At 38.9% G+C, this 21,082-nt stretch overlaps 2 protein-coding genes across 2 annotated transcripts in view; both read right to left on the bottom strand.

The window, feature by feature from the left end:
- skib (v-ski avian sarcoma viral oncogene homolog b) overlaps positions 1 to 10,834 on the bottom strand; it is a 47,332-nt gene extending 36,498 nt beyond the window's left edge. Inside the window, exon 1 of the mRNA XM_020934097.2 lies at positions 9,588 to 10,834. Coding sequence (XP_020789756.1) covers positions 9,588 to 10,481 — 894 coding nt within the window. The 5' untranslated portion in view covers positions 10,482 to 10,834. The remainder of the gene's footprint in view (positions 1 to 9,587) is intronic.
- A 784-nt stretch (positions 10,835 to 11,618) lies between these two features.
- On the bottom strand, positions 11,619 to 20,730 carry tmem51b (transmembrane protein 51b). Its single transcript, XM_020934128.2, has 3 exons — positions 20,500 to 20,730; positions 14,082 to 14,495; positions 11,619 to 13,293 (listed from the first exon to the last, which is right to left on the bottom strand). Exons 2-3 carry the CDS (start codon positions 14,489 to 14,491, stop codon positions 12,828 to 12,830), a joined length of 876 nt encoding a protein of 291 aa, XP_020789787.2. The 5' UTR covers positions 14,492 to 14,495; positions 20,500 to 20,730; the 3' UTR covers positions 11,619 to 12,827.
- Positions 20,731 to 21,082: the final 352 nt, after the last annotated feature.

The following is a 21,082-nucleotide window of genomic DNA, read 5'->3' as shown; positions in this document are numbered from 1 at the left end:
TCCCAAAGAGCAAGCCAGCCACATAAATCCTTTAAAACATTTCTCTTTTCTTTTTACAGTACAGCCACTCAACAGCTACTTTTTCATATGATTAAATGATACTGGCTAAGATTGTGATCTACGACACATGTCAAATATTCTGTATACACTGATTTACTTTATTAGAAGTAACCTAAAATTCCAAACTGTTGATAGATTTGAAGTTGAAATTGTATTATATTTTGCTTTGTGCTGTCTTGATCTGTTCTTTGACGTGCTGGTAGGTTCGTTCTATAGGTGCAGTTTAAGCTGTGATGCTACTTGGAATGCCGCATATTTCTAATGGTGGTGCGAAAAGTTCGACCACGGCCGGACTACACCCCTTTCATCTCATTTCAAGTAATCATTTTTACAAGCATCTCTAATTGTGGTATGCAATTCATCATAACAGGAGGCGACGGACATGTTTTGGACCCGGTTTTATTCTGAAGCCGCGTGTTTGGTGTTAGCAGCGTTAGCGTGTTAGCTAATGCCCCTGATAGCTCCGGAGGTGGTCGTGGGCGGACTGGAGGCGAGAGCAGCATGCCGGTCTGTCATATGGCACCAGCAGGGCACTGTATGCTGTGGCTGGAGCACCATTAGCACCAGAGCCAATGTGGTCTAACAGTTCGGCTGCAAAGAACCGCCAGGCAGAGAGGAGAGATAGACTTTAAAATGATCTCACAGTGTAAAAAAAGAATATAAAACTAGAACGTAGGGCTGAACTATTTTGTGAAAATATCTTGCGATTACAATTCAATAAGCGATTTATGTTTTAATAGTAGGATTCAGTTTAGGATTAAGAGAAGACAAACTGTGGAACTGCTAGACTAAATGAATTGCGATTTTGATTTGATTGCAAAATATCTTGCAGCCCTACTAGAAAGACATTCAAATGAATAATAAAGCTGCTGAATTGTATTAATCCACTAATAGTGAAAAGTCTGCACAACTATCCTACTGTACTATACTAGAAAGAGAGATCAGGCGAAAACAAAAAAAACTGTTGCACAATGATTAAAAATTGTTCCGATCAGTAATTATAAAATGATAAAGCTGACACGCTTGCGCAATATGTTTCATAAAATATAACAGAGCGCCATAATTAATATATGTAATTGAAAAGTCTTAAACTAGAGACTGCAGTACAATTGGAGGACACATTCAATATAACTTTTCAAGATGTTAAACTTGAAATTTACATTACAAAATCGCTATAACCTCATATTAGGCTTTCGATGTCTTGTTCTTCATAGTGAGAAAGAGTCAGCCATCTTTGACAGTAGCTTAGCGTTTTTTTGACAGATTAATTACTACAGTGTTCTTGTTTTGTTTTTCTATGGAGGTCTCACCAGAAACACTGCTGGCTTGATTGCATTGTTCATATAATACATTTCCCCCTAAGATATCTTATTCATGCTCTAATTAGAAAATTCCAGAGGGACCAGTTATAAATTGAGAGGACGCTCTTTGAATGGGCTTTGAAATCTTTGAGATGTACAGTGGTATACAGTGTTGCACAATACTTTTAGTCTTGGATGTACTTTTTATAGGAAGTAGTAGTGTACAAATGTAGAGTATACAAGCAACTGTTTTGAAGAACTGAAAATCGTTTAACTACATTTGAATACCGGTAGTTAAAAAACACACTTTATCTACTAAGGCGTCAGACCAGTTTTGTGCCTCTAGTTAAGATCTTCTAGTTTCGTGGTAAATGCTTACGTTTTATGAAGCAAAAAATCATTATTTCACCAATGTTTTTAAGCTATTGGTCATTTTTGCACAAAGCTAGTTTACTTTATTACACTGTAATTTCTATAGTTAATGTATTTTCTATGCACTACCGTATGGGACTAGAAAGTATGGGGCCAAAATAAAATCTACAATTGATTGATCACGTTATTTGTTTTTTTTTTTAAGTGTATTTTGTCTTGTTGAAAATAATAAGGTTCATGAACACAGACATGATAGACCTTCCACACTCCACACATACCACAGTCTGCAACAAACAACACACTTTTAAAGTTGCAATGCAATTCAAACATGATTCAATTAAAATGTTTTCATTGCACAGCAGTAGAATCGTATTTGCATCCTATTTTTACAGTTGGTACAGACACAGACTGTTTTTCTATGGTCTCTTTACATTCTTGTGTAGGATTACGGCGCTGCTGCAGCTTATGGCCTCTGCCCACAGCGGATACAGTCTCCAGGATTTCCTGTATGCAGTGGCTGCATGTGAACCAGATGGGCCTGACTCTTAATCACAGAGACCCAAATGAGGAGGTGATCGAGGAGGAACTGATGATGATTGTGGAATAGCACTAACCCAATACAAGGCATCTGCTGCTATATAAGCCAACCCAGCAACTGCCGACCTGCTCCGACCACAATGCCAGAGCGCTCATCACCTCCCATCAGCTCCATAATCTGCCTTATCACTTATGACTTATACAAGACCAAAATCACACCACGCTTTGTCAACCAGGGTCAGCCAAAAATAGGAATAAAACACTGATAAAAATGATGTATGAAGGAAATTAAATCTAGAAATGACAGTGGTTTGATAATCTTCCATAAAAGGAGTCATCATAAAACCTAAAGGGAGTGTTTTAGGTAATGCGGCTTCTGACTAATTTCCTCAAAAGACCCATTAAAAATACACTTATATATAATATCTTATCTTCTTATTTCTGCATATCTACAATTCACTCCAGGCGTCATTGTGATGTACTATTAGGTATATAATAAATGCTAACCTAAAATTAACAAACATTCTGAACAGACTTTGAAATATTTCACAAAAATAGTTTGACTTCCAATTTCCAAGGAAATTAGCTCTTTTGTTAAATGCCAAATACAATAAAAATTGTACATTAAATTTTCTACATTGGTGTGCCAATATTTAAAATTCCTCACAATGAATTCATGAAGCATTATCTTTAATAGAAACATCAACCCTATACCATTAATTTGAACCCCGTCCTTTTTGTACATCCACAATGATATTATCTCATTATGTTCGTCTATAAAGTCTATTGAATTTAGGCCGAGCTCTGCCTCCATCAGACATGCAGACACCACTCCAGGCTCCAATCTGTCTTTGGGCCTACAACCAGGAAACCAATGACACGGCAAACTCACACGCTCTGATATCGCGCCCTGGGATTGGCAGGAGGTTACGGACTTATTTCGCCAATGCACAACCCCAAAAAAGACAAAGAAACTCGCCGCACTTCACAGCCTCCATCAAACAAAGGAGGCGGCAGGTCGCGAGCACCCATCACCCGCGACACAAACCCAGCTGACACCCTTTTAACACGGGGTCATCGCTGTAAGGACAGAAGACCCATGGGACATCCCGACAACCCCCTTTGCCTTGACACTATAAGCCAGACCCCTCCCACCCTTGCTATAATTTGGACTGCGCTTTGTCCAGAGGTGGCTGCATTTTTTGGGGGTGGTCAGTCAGGGGGGACTTGACTGCTGGGGTTAGGGGGCAGGGTTGACCAATGGCTCTCCTGAGGGACACTAGCCAATTTTTGGGAAAGGCTTTGGAGTGGGGTATTAAATCAGCTAATAGCATTTTGTGATTGAGTTCATTTGTCAAAAATAGCTTGATTTGCTATTTAGGTTTCATATCATTCATGTTAATAGACAACATTAGAACTGAATGTCAAGCTATCCATGGGTTTCAGAATGATGAAAAATTAGGACTGGTGCTGTAGTGATTAAAGATTTAAAACAAAGTACGACGCTAACGGCATGAATACCAACAGGTTTATGGCAATCGAATGTTTACATTACATTATCTACACTTGTACTAACTGTATAATCTAAAGTGGTTATTTTACAACAAAATAGTTCTACAAATTCTCTTTTTTCAATGGTGTTGTTCCATATAATTGTTATGGTAAAATAAATGATAACCGACCAGTGCTACACAATATTTTACTGAGTATGTGAAAGATAAAATGCATCCAGTTATGTGTCAAATTAAATAGTTTTCGTGCATGTTGTGCTAATTTACTGGAATTAGTTTACATAGCTCTGAAGCCATGTCATATTCGTGCAGTTTTTCAAAATACAGTCAAAGTATGTAGGTCAGGGTGCTTTTGCGGATGGTGGAAGGGACAGGCTACCAAACTGAAGAGTTAAAACTTGAAAACCCATACACAGTGAACCCAGCAAGTGTTGTGTTAAACTCTTGTATTCTGTGTAGACATGTGGGTGGGTTGGGCTGGTGTTGGCTGGGTCAGTGCTGAGCAGACAGGCCCCATGGTGCAGCCTAGAGAGGTGGCTCTGTCAGCTCCCGGGACGTCCCAGAGGTCAGCAGACAGATGGGGATGGAAATGAGCCGCCAGTGAGCTCATTTTAATCTGGCCCACGCAGCTGATGCAGTCATTACACTGGGCTGTTTACATGCAAACACACTTGTATATCTGCTCCAAATATACGTGCACAGACAACGGAGAGGGCAATATGGCACCGAGATGTCAGTTTTTATTGTAAATTAGTGTTTTTCTGCTTTGAACTTGCATAAAATTTACAATATTAGAATGCTGGACTGGCACTTGTATATTTCGGTTACTTTCTAAAACCTTATTATTTGCATGCCTTTAGTTTATTTTAGCGTAGTTTATATTTACTAAAATTATTCATTGTTTTACGTTGTACCATATCGACAAAGCTCTTTCCTAGTCTGTGAATTTTGCTCACTCACAATGGCAATAAAACATATTCTGAAGGTATTAATGGTTGAAGCATGGTACTATGCAGTATATTGTATATTGTCTGATAATAACTGGACGACTATAAGTAACAGTTTTATATTTCACTGTTTTATATTTCACAGTATTATGTTTTTTATGTGTTTTTTTGTGCCATGGTTAAGTTAAAATGCCTATAGACCTAGACTCCAGTTTGAGGGTAAATGCTCTTTGGCACTGTAATACAATACACACAAAACAAATCTATGTCTTCTTATAGTGAGTAATAAGTAATCCTTGTTCTGTCTCTTCACTTCTGCTCCTCAACATGTTTATTCTTGGTCCACTGCTGACATTTCCAGCATAAAAATGGTTATTACTAAGTACAGTATGAGGATACACAGGAGGGGAAGCATTTGACATATTTTTGTGTTCAGTTGTAACTAAACACTTTCTACTCTTGAGCACACAGTTGATTGGTCTGCTGCAGATTTGAGGCTAATTTCATAGAGTGAACAGAACAATGGGGACGAGAAATGGCATAAATTGGCTTCAGCTGAATGGCTTTAATAACCATCCCATTAAGAGGGTCCAGGCTGTCCTCCTGCGCTGCGCTCACTCAGTCAGATGATAGATCACACTGCTTTGCTGCTAATGCTAACAACTATTTGACTTGGGATTGGAAAGAAAAACATGCTTTTGCAAATCTACAATCCGCTTTGTTGGCTATTTTGTGCAATGGAAAAAGTTAGCCTGTGGGAATTTTCCTTGCAAATTTTACATTTTAATATAGGTAGCTTTTCATTTGTCATAGGTGTTTTCACTTTTCAATAAAGGATGCTCATATTGGCTGTTTATCATAGACTTCTAAGACACTCCAAAGTATTAAGTGCCTATGTATAATTTCAGAATAAGGCTAACTATGAACATAAAACTGTAATTCTACAATATAATCTTTAATATTTTGTTGAGCTTCATATGTGGAAAACTAAATCAAGGAATAGTGATGACAAATTGGCCTAAAACCCTAACCACACCACATCACCATATAAACTACTCAGAATAACTAAAAGGCAAAAGCATTAAAAAGTGTAATTTGTGCACTCCAAACACATCACCACGGAATGCTTTTCCATTTTAATCCAATCTCATTTCTGGTCTGTGTCTGTTATCTGTGTATATCCCTGCATCCCTTTATCAGACGGCCATCTGGTGAGTGGTCAGTCGGGACAGCGGGGCGTGCAATTGGCCGCAGTGAAAAGGGGGAGGGAGGAGGCGGGGGTCAGTGTCTTTGGGTGAGGGTCAAAGGTCGCGGCCCGTTGACAATACGTGTCAAGGCCTGGCTCACAGACCACGCATCTTCTGAATGAGAGTCTGCAGCCTGCTTTCTTACAATCTGCCCTGGCTGCACATTTGGAATAAAGCCCCGGTGACCAAGCGCCTGGACATGATGAGGAGCAGACACAATGCTTCACAGAGCTGTGTTGCCATGTTGAGACTAAATCCAGCTTTTCACCATTTTCAAACTTTAAACAACAAAAACTATAGAGCAAAGATGGAGAAAAGCGGCATTACCCCCAGAGACTACCTTCATCATAGACCCAACCCCCACAGCAACATCCTGCCTCTCATTGTTTAGTCCATATGAAACGTTTTACCGTCATAAGTCACTTGATCAGTTTATATAGTTCTGGGCTTACTTCAAAGTTGTATTATTGACATTCTTCGTGTGCAAGAAAGTTATGTTTTCTAAATCAGGATTTACACCTATCAACATGACACTTTAGTACCTTAGCAACACTTTCCTTTTGTGCTCACATAGCTACATTTTTTTTGTACTCTTTTGGTCTTTTTTCCTTGATAAACTAAAACTTTGAGTTTAAGAATATGTTTTGCTTGATTTGTGTTTTGTGCTGGAATAGCAATTGCCATAATTATTCCCTGGGAGTAATTCTATGTTGTCAAGTCATGTAGACTGACAACCAATAGGAGCCCCCATAACTTGAAACCATCTTGTTTTGCAAGCAAGCATGTGATTAGCCAAAGCTTACCAATTCTTTATGGAGTCATCATTTTTTTGAAAATATTTTTTTCTTACTTGTTTACATATTCACTTCTTACTATTCAGTATCATTCAAATTTACAAAGACTTGAGACTTACATCAGATTCAAATAATTTGTCAAAGCAATTGAAAGTTCTCAAAGGCACAATATATCACTGACAAGCTGTCCATTATTGAGCTTGTCGAAGCACATTTCTGCCCCTTCTGTCCAGTGCCATTGCGAGATAGGAGTCTAGACAGATGACAGTGCTGTCTCTTATTAACAACACAGAGTGACATCATTGCCAGGCTGAGGCACACTGATAACATTGAGTTTTCATTTCAGGGGTCCAGCCACTACCACTGCACTGTCCCAGGCCGTTTGAGCAGCCTACCCTGTCAGCCTGATGTATGGGGGGAGTGTGCTGGTGTGCCTGTCCCCCCTGAGAGGACCACGGCCTGTCTGCTAACTGGGACACAACCGACAGTGAACCAAGCACGGCACTATCCCCTCCCCTCGCGGCTACCCCAGTGAAGATTACAAACGCTCCGAGGTCTGTCAGACTCTATGAAGTATATGGGAGATATATAACTTTGGTGATACATGGAGACCTCCTGGCTGCAGAAATTGGCTACAGGTGTGTTTGGTTCAGGGAAATATGAGATAAATCATAAGTCCATCCATAAGCACGAATATAAATCAGAATTCTAGGCATTTCAACATAGATCTGCTGTACCTCATCTGTCCGTATAACTGAAGTTCGAGACCTGTTTGTCCTTCCTGTTTTTATGCCTATAGATTTTACACTTGCACTTTTTGCCTTGTTTTTAATCAATATTTTTATTTTATATTAATATCTTTGCTTTCTTACAAGAATTCCATGTTTCTTTTGTACTTTTTCTTTGTTCCCTTGTTCAGCGTTCCTACACACCACCCTCACATTCTTCCTTCTTAGGCTGACCTTGATTTTTTTCCAATGCTTTCTTACCTAACCTTAATATATTTTTTTTTCTTAACTCTCGATCATATTGCTTCCACATTGCTCCCTGTTTAAATCCTCGTTCCATATCTTTCATATAATCTAATCTCAAATTCCTTCTTTCACTCTTCCTTTTCCTAATGCTGCTGCCTGTGTGTCCATTCTCATCTCTAGCTTCAACTTTTTCTACTTTCTTGCTTAAATCTTAAACAAATGATTCTATCTTTTTACAAACATTACTTCCTGTCTTCATTCTGGTGCACCCCGTTCATAAGATTTCTTAGTTTACTTATACACAACGCATCCTAGTGTATGACATTACATATATAGTTTCTTCTATTAGAGCAATATTAGACCCATGCCTATTGCTGTAGACTTTCAAATTTGATTTTGATTATTTCTTTTGTACATTTAGATTTTTTAAAATACTTTTTTAACCAAATAAAGGCTGACATTTTGATTTAATAATGCCACTGGATTCGTTCTAAAAATGTCTTTTGCCAGGTCTTTTAGAGTCTGTATAGTCCCGTTAACGATTATGATTATCAAAATATGCTGATGATTTTTAATAGTTGACTAGACACTGAAGTACTATGTTGGCAAATGCTACTTTTGATATAGGTCAATACCATTCTAAAGTATCAAAGTCCAGTTTTGTTTTCAAATGAGTAACTAGACTTGATAATAGCTTTAGTATTGAATAGCATCTGTGAATCAATTTTTTGGCAGCCCTACTTCCTATTATCCCATATCCGGAGCGTTTTGGTTCCTTGTGTTGGAGCGCTCCTCTCTCACGTCACTAGCCCAGACTGCTCCAGCACAGATGACTTGTCCAGTCATTAGCAGAGTCCCACACACCAGCTGCTGTGTGACGGAGGAACAGCCACCATCGCCTCTGTCCCTTTGTCCAGCTCCAACCCTCTGACCCAACTGAGTGTCCCAGGACCACTCACACCCCCCACAGCCAACGCATCACAACCCACCAACATCCAACCCACATTTCATTTGCATATAACAAACCAAAGCAGTACAATAGAAGTTATGCAGATATGAGCCAGAGCAGCATTTCTATCACAAGTCATTTGTTTATGGTCTTGCACTGTCTGAAACAATGATCTATTGAGTCCTCATGGAAAAAGTATTTAAATTAGAACAATGATTAGTAAAAATAATGACCATTTTAACTATTGAAAAATGAATTTAATCTTCACCGCTTGTTAGTTAATATTGTCAGCACCAAGAAGTAGTTACCGACTAAAGGGAATTCAGTGATCTTTTTCAAGAATATGTCAATATGTTAGCCTATGTTAAAATAGTCATATAGTCAAAAATGTTCCTTGTTTCAATGTCCCACAACACATCCCATGCCAGCTAGCATCCATTTTCATATCCCAAACCTCATTAAAGCTTATCCAGAGTCCCACCTTGAGTCCCTGCCCCCTCCATGCGCGCACACACCAATAAAACATATCATCAGGATTCATTTATCATGGGACCGATGCCCTTGGGTAACCCCGGGGGGCAGGGGCTGATGGGAACTCAGAGAGGGTAGACAGATATGGGGTGAGTGTGAGAGTGTGACAGGAGCAGAGCCAGGGCATATGATTAGCATTATGACACTGGGAGCGCCTAATGTAAATAAAAACACTGGCAAGACATACAAACTCCATCCCTCAGACTGTGGCGCGGCTAATGAGAGGGAAGTGCACTGAAATGAGAGATAATGAATGTGGATCCTGTAGCAGAGGCCCGGGGCTGGTGAAATATCCACAGCACAAACAAACAGTGCTCACAGACAATGACTGATAGGTAATAACAGGTTAAGAGAGCTCACTTACTCTGCACGATTTATTGGACAGTTTGCCACTCAGATCATATCTTCCCTTTAACTCTTTGAGCAGCTGCTCCAGGTGGATCTTCTCCTCCTTGTCGGTGTAGTCCAGGTCCAGGAGCACATAAGCCCGCCAGTTGGCCGAGTCGAACCCCCAGTGCACTGTCCGGTTCTCCAGCCGCTTGTGGCTGTGAACCACAAACTTGTGAGGAGGGAACATGAGTCTGCAGTCCAAGCACTGGATACAGGCGGCGCTCGGCCCGCTGTACAGCTCCGGTACAAAAAGTCCTTTGCAGCGGCCGAAACACTCGTGGTACACTTTGAAGCTCTTCTCGGTCCGCTCCAGCTCCAGAGACCCTAGCTCCTTGTTGCAGTGCGGCGGGTACGAGCCGCCGTAGATGAGAGCGTTGCAAAGGCGCTCCGCGTCGGTCTGTGTGATGAGCCCGCAGGACGGAGCGGAGAAGGGCAGAATGCCCACCACTTTGAGGATCTCCAGCTGGTCCGCGGTGCAGCGGGAGCAGTAGATGTGCAGGTCGTCACACACGGAGTTGATCTGCTGGAGGGAGAAGTCTCTCAGGACGCTGTTGAGGATTTGCGGGAGGCACAGGCGCTTCTCTCCCCCGACCACGAAGCACGAGATGGGCTCGCGCTCAAGCACCGTCTCGCAGCGCTCCGTGGAGCGGTCGGACGGGATGAAAAGTGGCCCGGACATTACCGGGGGTGTCTGCGCGGGCAGAGCGAGCACCAGCTCGTTGGGTTTTCCGTCTTTCTTGTAGAGAGCGTCCTGGTTCCAGCGCGCAGAGAAGGCGGCCGGTCCGCCCAAGGAGCGCATGGAGCTCAGGTGGAACTGCTGCAGAGTTTGTTGAAGTCCGGGATGAGGCTGGAAGCTGGCGGCCTCCATGTTTGTTTCGCTAGCTCGAAGAACTAGAGTTGAAAAGTCAAAACGAAGGCAGAAATTGACTGATCGGATCGGTCGTCCTCAGCATCCGGCCACACGCTCAATAACGCACATTTCCATGTCACTGGAGAAGCTTCCCAGCGCGTCCATTCAGAAAACGGAAGGCTCCCAGAGTCAGGGCTGTTCTTGTTCGCGAAAGAAAATAAAGTCGACAACTGCTGTTCCCAAAGTCGCCTTATCCAAAGCACAATCGCCGGGTTGTGTGTGGTTTTACGCACTCCAAAGTGCGCCTGAAATACGGCTTATCTGCGCCGTCTGGCTCGGTCTGTCTCCCACTCAGTGTGTGAGCCTCTCTCTCTCCCTGTTTGTTTGTGTCTGGTTCAGTCATTGAATCCCAGCCAGGAATGTGACTGACTCCCCGGGCTGGCTCTTCCCTGCGCGAGCTGCTCCTCCCTCTGCTCCATGGCAGCTGCACATTAAAAAAGCTAAATCCATCCGAAGCGAGCGAAGGGTGGAGCTAAAGAAAATACAGACTAGCCTTAGCCTACTAAAACACAGAAAATAGCAACTCTCTGCGCTTGTTCAGGCTTCCCAGAAGAAGTTGTTTTAGCTCGAGTCGAGACTTCGAGAAAAGTTTAATCCACAACGAAACTTTGAGCGTTTACAGTCGGACCAGTAGCCTGGTATTGTCAGGGTATGTTCGGTCACATCGAGATGGTTTATGTAACTAAACCAAGCATATTCCGAAATATAAAAAAAGAAAAGAAAATGCAATATACATGGGTTTTAACATAGTCTATGCAATGCTGCTGTAAATAAATGCATGTAGCTAATACAATAGTATACAGTTAGATATAGTATAGTTCACTGTTAATTATAATGTATTATTCCGGCGAATTCAGCGTTACACAAAGTCAACTCAAGTAGGGAGATCCAACTTCACTGAGTGAGCCTAAAGTTTTTTAACCACTAGGAGGAGCCAAACATCAACAAACAGCTTTGGTCCGTCTTTTAAGAGTTGAGACTGCTTTTTTTTGATTCTGTTGGTTTAAGTAGTTCATGTAATAATAGTGAATATCACTATTAGGCCATTTGGTTTTTTTTTTTAAAACACACAACAAAGTGACACTTTCGACATAATATAAACAATTTATTACTAACAACACCCTATTAAAATACAAACATATAAAATCATATTTAATCATTTAGTTTTCTTCTGAAGTATTTCAGTAGGCTTTCAAAACATGTTTTTATTGGTCTACTGTAAGCCCTAGATAATAGCCACATCCTTTAAAAACACAATAAAAAATACTGCAATTTCACACAGACCCATCAAAGTACATAAAAAGTACAAAAGGTATATTGTCTTTTTTACCATAATCCTACATTTAGAAAAATAACAGACAGTACAAACCAAAAAGCACAAAACATGTAGTTAGATACTTACCATCTTGAATGTTACATCAAAATATGTTGTTTGCACGATTATGTTGTAATTGCTGAGGAATATTTATAAAATATTTGCTATTATTTATTGATTTGTATTCCTAATCGAATATACACAGTTAAAAACATAAGGCCTCCTCATTCCAAACACATTATAAGAATTAGTGGTTGGCAGAGTGGTTAACACAATGGATTCACAACAGGAGGAAGTACCACTTTGTAATAACTTAATTCTTCATTTGCTTTAATAAAGCATGAACAAATCCTAACCCTAATGATTCAGGTTTAGTAACTAACTTGAATAGCCTTTAATATTCTAACTCCTAATCCTAACCTCTTATTCAGTAGTTACTATACTATTTGTTCATTATGAATTAAGTTGCTTTAAGTTAATGCTTTATCAAGGTATTAAATCCAGTTGTCGGAGTTTAAATTGCTGATAATATCTTATCCCTAGATGTGTCAAAATTTGCATCACTTAATGCTTTATTAAGGCGAATTAAAGAGTAGATATTATAAAATGTTACCCAGGAGGGTCCTGTTTCCACACTGTGGTTCAGGTAGGACCCTTCGCTGTGGAGGGACATTTGCTCCCTGTATCCTGGTCTTCAATCCCAAACCTGGATTTTGACACTGTGCAGCTCAAGGTTTGGAGAAGGTTCCTCTGGCGCTGCACTGTACCACTGCACCCCTTATCAGGTGGCATTAATCATAGCTCCATCTAGATGCCTCTTTTTATATGCCATTCACAAAATAAATAGATGAAAATACACAAAGAACAAGTTTTACTTGAAATATTTTCCTTTTGGGAGCAGCTGCAGCCTCCCAACCACATTTAACCAACACAATGCCAACCTTGAAATGGGTCTTTTAAAATGTCCATCTATTTTCTTCTCTACCGACTCAACTCTGGTTCAGTTCAGGCATCTTGTTCTCATATCCCGGTGGAGGGGTGATGGGCTCGATGGTGACTGGATTTGTGGTGGGATTGCGGATTTGGAGGCGGAAGTCCTTTAGGTGCAGTTTGTCTGATTTTATCCTTCTGACTCGGAGAGGCTGGAGTAGTCGGCTGACCCTACTGCTGCTGCGAGTGGGCAGGGAGGGGTTCCTTTCGGGAGCGCTGGCCTCACCTTGGGACTCTGAGGTATTCTGGGGTGGGGCGGGGGTTTGGCCGTTCAGGGGTGTTTCCTCTGTGGGGGGGTTGTTGGTTGTAGGTTCAGATCCTTCATTTTCAACTGCAGCAATGATGTCCTCATAAGAAGGGAGGTGGGTCATACTGTTGCGGAGGTTGCTCTGGCGGACTGGGTAGTTACCACTGCCCACTGCCTCCTCGTAACTTGGGACATTATAGGCAGCTGGGTCTGGAACTCTGTAAACATAAATATATAGTCAGGTTTACTAGATGGAACTGCATAGAAATTATTATTGCTACATTTTTGTTTACAGAATACAACTGTTCCATTATAACAAAAGGCTTTGGGGTTAAAATGTGTAGAGACTGTGGTAATTGTAACTTATCAAATTGCTGGTCTTAGAGTTAATGAGGCAGTCAAACATTATATTCTCATATAAGAAATATACATTATATTCTAATATGATTAAATATGAACTAATAAAATTACAATTTGACTGGTTTCATTCTTTTTGTTCTAAACTTGCCTAAATTAAGTTACATTCTCTTTCAATCTCTGATACATGAATGAAACATTAGTACACTAATCCTATACTAGGCATGGGGCAATAAACAATAATTTAGTTTACTGCAATAAAAGGAGTAAGTATCATTCGTTCATGGTACATTTTGTATAATTCTGATAATCACTGACAGAAATAACTGTCATTAAAACACTAGATTGTGCAGAAAGAAGCTACTTATCTATGTCCTCTACTGTATCATTTTTTCTGAAACTACAATCCTATAAAAGCTATTTAAACATAAAACGTATTCATAATAATATAATTATTAATTTCCATAAAATTTAAAATGGTCAGCAATTTTAGTAATTATTGAGTTTTTGTCATTCATGGCAATTATTTTGGCCCTGCTCATCGTGTCACAACATTTCAGTATCTTCCCGTGCCTGTCCTATATATGTGCCTGGTAACAGGTTGGTCTGCCGTGTCTAAATAAGTCTTGAGCAGAAGGCAGTGACTCACGGTTCTTCCTGCTCTCCGGCTACATGCTCCATGAAGGGGACACCTGTCTGGGCTGGCTGGTTCCTTTCGTTCCTGGCTCTCCTCTTGCTCCTCACTCCCAGGCAGATGGACAGGAGCAGCATGGCGCCCCCTACCCCCACCAGCACCATCGCCACGGATGAAGACTTTGTCCGGTCATCCTTCTCCTTCTCATCCTCGTCTATGGGCACTGTGGAGTTGTCAGCTGTGGTGGTTGGAGGATTGCCTGTGTTCTCTCCATCCACTGGTATGACAGTCCACACGATCATGACGATGCCCAGAGCGATGAGACCCACGCCCAGGGCACACAGGGCATAGTGGGCCCCTGAACCAGTAGCTGCTGAGCTGGAAGGGCGGGAGCGGCTCCCACAGATTCCCGGACTGGAGCACATCCTGCTGCAGAGGTAAGACAGACAGTCTTTATTGATCCACAAATTCCATGGTTTAAGATTTCAATACAAAAATATAGAAACAAAAACAAACCAAACAAGGGGTATTATATTTTAAACAGTGACTTGAAGTGTAGTGATTGGATAATGGACAACTGTATTCAAAAATATGTATTATGAATTGGAGTGTGAGATCACATTTGTTATTTTGAAGAAAAGTTAGAATACCAAGTTAATTATCATCATTAAAACAATAAAAATGACCTCAAAAATGAACATCATGTATAATCTTCCAAACAAGGGTATTCAGTGATATTTCTGCACTTTTGTGGTCCATTCATATTTTGTGCAATACGTGAAACCATTACATTTACTGATATATTTTAGCTCATTCCTTGCCTGGGATCCAAAATACACACTTCAGTACTTTAAGAAGATGTGAGTGTGGTGATCGACAGGTGGATACACAGTCCTCCATATCAGACAGAATAAAGGAAAAAAAATATATCACATGGGACTGAAAAACATTGCAGATTTCTGCAGAATCAATGAGCAAAGCCCTAAATTCTAAACTTAATCTATGGCGATATAAATTTGTTTTACATGCGTCACTGAAAAAACAAATCTGATTGCATAATCACATTTGTCCAGACTTGACATTTGTCTGAGGGTGTGGGGACCAGACTGATACTGATTTAAATTAAAATAAAAAATAAAAAAACAGAGCAATACCACTCTGGATTTCCAGGCAAGCGTATTCCTGAATTTTATGATTGAGAATCAGTATTAAAAAGGAGCAATGTGCAGCACGATTTTCATATGGATCATAAAAGCAAAACCATAAAAAGCAACCACTCAGCCACTGTCAGCAGGGACAGGCAGAACTCAGTACAGATTTCCCTACAGGTAAAATGGCTCTAGCGCTCTCTCCCCTCTCTCATCCTCAGAGTACCCAAGATGTAAAGTTTCAAACTAAGGAATAGGCTTAAAACTCAATACCGATTCCGACACCATAATGAAAATAAAAATACTTTTATTTAGACAATTGAATGCCATTTCCAGCATTATTACCATGTGATCTTATATCTGTGTAATCCCTCAGTCGTGCATAGTGGTCCCTGGGCGCATGTGGTCTTTGTGATCTTTCTTGTTCTGACACAGTTCAAGATCTAAAGCTGTTCAGGAAAGGTTCATCTCTGTCCTGTGAATGTGACTCTTTTAGTATCTATGCCTGCTCAAATTAGAACAACAACAACAATAGAAAATGAACATAGCCAACCTGCTTCATCTGACGTATACGGTACATTCAACAGTGTACTTGTGGCTGCTATGACATTTACTGACCTGCGCTTCCTGTTTTCTCTATGAGTACGTTTATTTGTTTTAGATTATTAACCCGACAGATGCTGTAAAACAATAATATAATATAATAATACCACGCGTAATATTAATAATGCAAGCCATTTTTGCTTGAGGATAAAATGAGGAAACAACAGACTAAGTGAGACCAGTGTGAAGGTAACAGACAATTAACAAGAGCAAAAACCTGTTTAAACATGTATACCTCAGCAGTCAGTCACACTCATGAGTCATTCAAAAAGAAGAGACAGAAATGTGCCCCAATCGCTTCATTCAACATCAACGTACCGCCCGCTTTAACAAAAAGTGCTGTTAAACTGTAGGAGTTACCACAACCAAGTACAGAATAGTCATAGTAGTGTTATAGTGGGGAGGCTCGCATTATTACAAATATATTTAATTTGATCTGAACCCTTAACACAGTCACAAATGTATCAGAATTTGCAACTGATAATAATATGTGATGTATTTTTTTATTATTATTTTGAATCTGTAAAAATAAGTTGTCTTATGTATAAAACTCTGCACTTGAAAAGCAATAGCACTAATTAAAAAGCATGTAAAACCGTCATTTCTTGTTGGCTCCAATAGGCTCTATTCACGCTTACGTCGCAAACCAGGAGGACATTTGGAAACATGTGATGACAACTTCCGGCGGGCTCTGTTTGCGGTAGTAAGTCTGACAAGATCTAGGAAAAATGAGAAAATGTCCCAGTTTTCTTCATCTACATGACTTTGTAGCGTTCCGTTATCTTCGGCTAATCAACAATTACAACCATACCTCAGTTTTCATCATTTCCCCAATGACACAAAACTCCGAGCGCATTAGGTACATGCGATTAGAAGAGATGAGGCGCCAAATTCAAGATTATTTCAAACAGCACATACGTCTGCAGTCTTCATTTTACAGCTGATCACATTTACTTTAATGGCTTTTATCTACGGATCTATAATAAAAAAAAATATTTTTTATTCTCATATTTTTATTTTGATATCAATCATTTTATTATGGTTTAATTATAGTTCTATGGTTTTTATCACAGTTGGTCGGAAAGCCCAGTGTCGATAATTACACTGGAGGTTGTCATCGTATGTTTCCAAACGTCTTCCTGGTTTGTGACGTAAGCGTGAATAGAGCCTCGTACATGAGGCAAAGGACTATGGCCCATATGGTTCTCTTTGCCTTATTACGCTGTGGCAAAAACAAACCTAAAACACTATTTTAGAAGAAGCTTACAATTTGACAGAAGGCAGAATGAAATGCCATAAATTCTACAATGATTTTGACTGGAATTTAGATGATGTTTCAAAGCCATAGAAAGGGTGAAAGAAAGGTAAAATTCAGACCATAAAATTAAAATATGCAAACCTGTTCACAAATAACATTTTGATGAATACTTTGTTTTGTAAGTTGTGACCTTTTTACCAGAATATTTTTATTACTGTGAATGTTATTTGAAATTGGTGGTGCCATGTAAAGCGAAATGTTAAAAGTATAATTAAATTTTGTAAATGTAAATAAAATTTTGACTGCACTGAATGTGACCAGCCAGGTTTTTTTTTTATTATGAAACAACCAACACTATATACTATTACGTCTATAGCATGATGATATAATAGGCCTAATTCAATATATTGCTTTTACTGCAAATGTATTTCAGCGAACCATATGCCATGCTGTCCAGAAGACTGTTTAATTAGATGTCATAAATTAAGTGTGTAGCTGCGGAAATAAGAAAGCATTTGAGATCACATGTAAAATTTGAGTGCTTGAAAAAGACACAAAGACAAAAAACACAAGATGGATAAAAGAAACCAAGCAAAAAAAAAAAAAAACCTTTCAGAATAATTATTAAAATTCTGCAAGGCAATAACATCTGTAACTCATTAGCAATTACAAAGGCACATTTGGAGAACAATAAGTATGTAGGTAAATTTCAACTGACAACATGAGGAAGCAATAGACCAAGAACACAATGCAATATGTACGTCTACTAAGAATTACTATGGACTTTAAAAAGAAACAAATATTTTCTGGGTTTGTCAGTCAAAAATAGGGCATATTTTAGATTTTACCTTTTGAAATAAAAAAATGAAAAATTAATACAAACACATTGGTTCTATTTTTGCTTCTAATGTATGTAAATGAAAACAAATTAAATAATATGGAACTAAAGTAGTAAAAGCAGTATCAGCCCACTGTTTTTTTATTTGACACAATACATAAACCATCTGCTTGTCTCCATGGAAATGTCAATGAGGTGCATATAATGTTACACAGTAAAGCAGTAACTTATCTATCTCCATGAAATCAAGTTGAAGTTACAAGTCAGAGATCTGTGGAGAAGCAAGCCTGCTGAGAGCAAAAAAGCATTTGATTTAATGAAAGATTGAGCGTTTATAACAATACTGTGGAAATCTTTAGAAAAGTTACATAGCTCAAATTTAAGATTCCAATGTAATATTTTAATTGTGGTCCACTTATATGCACTTAATTGCTTTAGTGGACCTGTGAAGTACCCGTTGTCATGGCAATGCGGTGGTGATTTTGATGTAGTTTTTGATGTGGGCAGAGTCTCCAGCTCTTCAGATAAAAGCTTAGTTCAGAACAATGAGCTCACCAAATATTGATGAGAGTGGGCTAAACTCTCCTGGTTTCTCTCACTATTTCAACATTAATAGTCAAACATATTAAAATATTATGTTCATGTACTGTAGATAAGCAATCACTGTTCATATTTGCTGTAGCTGATTTGCAGTGGGCAGAGCTGCTAAAAATGTACTCAAGTAAGAGTAAAGTTACGTCAAATAATATTACTCAAGTAAAAGTACAAAGGAAATTATTTGAGTAATAGTGCAGCATTTTGAGAAAGTATACTATCTATGACTAAATAAGAATAAATGCAATTCTGTTAACATAACATCTGATTTATTAGGATTTTTTGGTATATATGTATGTACTATTTAAGTATATACTAGGGATGGAGCAATAACCAAAATATCGTGATATCGTATCATCAACATTTTCACAATAATTTCGAGGACCATCACAATATATATCGAATTACAAGCCTCTTTGCTTAAATTAAGAGTTATGGTGCAGCAATAGCTAAAAAAAAAGACAGAGGGAACAAGATAGACCATGATCCTTTGCTCCATTTCAGTGTAGAAGAAGAAATAACAGTTCTAAGCACTTTCAAGGCTTAGTTCTTTGGATTAGGTCTTGTCAGGGCATTTTAAGAGGAAAAAGGAGCATATTCACAGTTTTGTTAGCTCCACAAAATATCACAATAAATATCGTACCGTGAGATATATATTGTGAAAATATCGTACTGAGAAATTTTGGATATTGTTACATCCCTACTCCCTCTCCACCATATTAAGAGCTTTCCCATGATATCGTAATAAATATCGCACTGTGAGGTTCATACAGTGACGACATCGTATTGTGAGACTTGGATATCGTTACACCCTTTGTATATACACTTATATATATATATATAATTTTTCTCAGTTGTTTTCTGAGGGGGTAGGGCTGGATGAGAGGGCAATGTATCGCATATCGAATGTTTCTGTAAAAATGGTAACACGGAAAATATAATAATATAAAATAATTAAAATGTATCACAAAATAAACATATGATTTATAATTATAGTTATAATGTCATTGCAAGGCCAGAAATGTTTCTAATGGATAAAATCTGGTATTCAAAGTTCATAACATTAAAATGTAAAAAACCAAAACATACCTGAAGGAGCGGTGCAAAAAACACAAATATTCAAATGGTTTATTATCATTTATAGACTCACAGATGAGAGTAGTATGAGAGTGGTCTGATTGTAGGGCCAAATGGACAAAATATTCAATTCAGCTGCTGAATTTGACAACATATATGCTTATAATAATGAATATTAATTAATGATATATAGTTGTATATGTGATTTTTGCATATTTAGTAGCAATAAGCAATAGTTCACTTTTTGTACCAGTCATTTTATACACAATGATCATTTATTTATATCTGATATCTGATGTGAATTGTTCCTTGTTTTACCAAAGTGTGTAAAATAATCACTATCTGATCTGTAGGCCTAACACAGCGTGGCACAATAGCACGTGTTGTCAAAACTGGAAAATCACACTGACAATTAGTACACTTAATTAACTTAATTGTCATACAGACTGCCTACACTGGAATGCACTGGTTAATAGATTCTATCCACTTCAGCCTTTCTCATATTTAGGTGTAGTAAGTGAGTCACAACAGAAAGCACTGGCACACCGTAGCCTCTGAACAGTGACATTTATGGGTGTGTCTATACATGCCCTGGAAAAACACCTGTCAGAAACATGATCAAAACTGTGCAATCGATTTCAAATATTTATAAATGTATTGATCTTAAATTGGAACACGAATCAAGTTTAGAAGGTGAAATTGCGGTAAACATGTTCTTGCACTGCTTAGTTTTAGTTGTTAGGAAAGAGGCGAAGGAGAGACAGAAACGTCCTTGGATGCATCAAGCACATTTTAACCTTGGACACTCAATTCTTAATAAGTTGGTGCAGCCACAAGCCAATATTTCAGTTTTAAGAGAGCCTTGGACGCCATGAAGAGAAGATTTATAAAGTTAAAGTATTATCGAGGCCTTACCTTTCACTCAAGGACTTCCCTCTTCATGGGTGGGTTACCTGAATTACGCAGGTGCTTCCTGAAGTTTACGCGCAAAAAATAACACAAAATCTACACGTGGCCAACGTTGGTTTCTTCGGATAAAACTATAACGTGACAATAAAAACGTGTGATTGTTTTGGCGAGGTCGTAGGCTAATAAAGTAGTAACGTGTAGAGAACTTTGGCCAAACTCTCCGTAGTTGTACCTTTCCTGTCGTGGACGCAGAGTGAGAGACGCCCCTGGGTCCTAGCGCCGCCGCTTCCTCTCCACTGAGAACAAAGAACAAGGACAAGTGTCAAGAAAATCTCACTATTATTATAAACATTTAAACATAATGCATTATTTTATTTTGTATTGTATTCAGTCTGAGCAGTCCCAGTGCTAGTTTTGCAGATTTGTCTTTACACCAAATGCCCTACAGTGGGGGTGCACTGTTTTGCCAAATGACACAAGGATATCAAATTGATTATTCTGTGCTTTTTTTTTTTTATACTATTACATAATAAATCATTTCTGACCAAAATATTCCATGCTGCTTTGTATGGCATCACTCCAGTAAGCA

Source organism: Boleophthalmus pectinirostris, unplaced genomic scaffold (genome assembly GCF_026225935.1).
Source record: "Boleophthalmus pectinirostris isolate CB_2022bp ecotype Guang Dong unplaced genomic scaffold, ASM2622593v1 HiC_scaffold_3, whole genome shotgun sequence".
Classification (NCBI taxonomy): Eukaryota; Metazoa; Chordata; class Actinopteri; order Gobiiformes; family Gobiidae; genus Boleophthalmus; species Boleophthalmus pectinirostris.
Note: the sequence above shows the minus strand (reverse complement) of the source record. Positions and strands in the feature narration are given on the sequence as shown.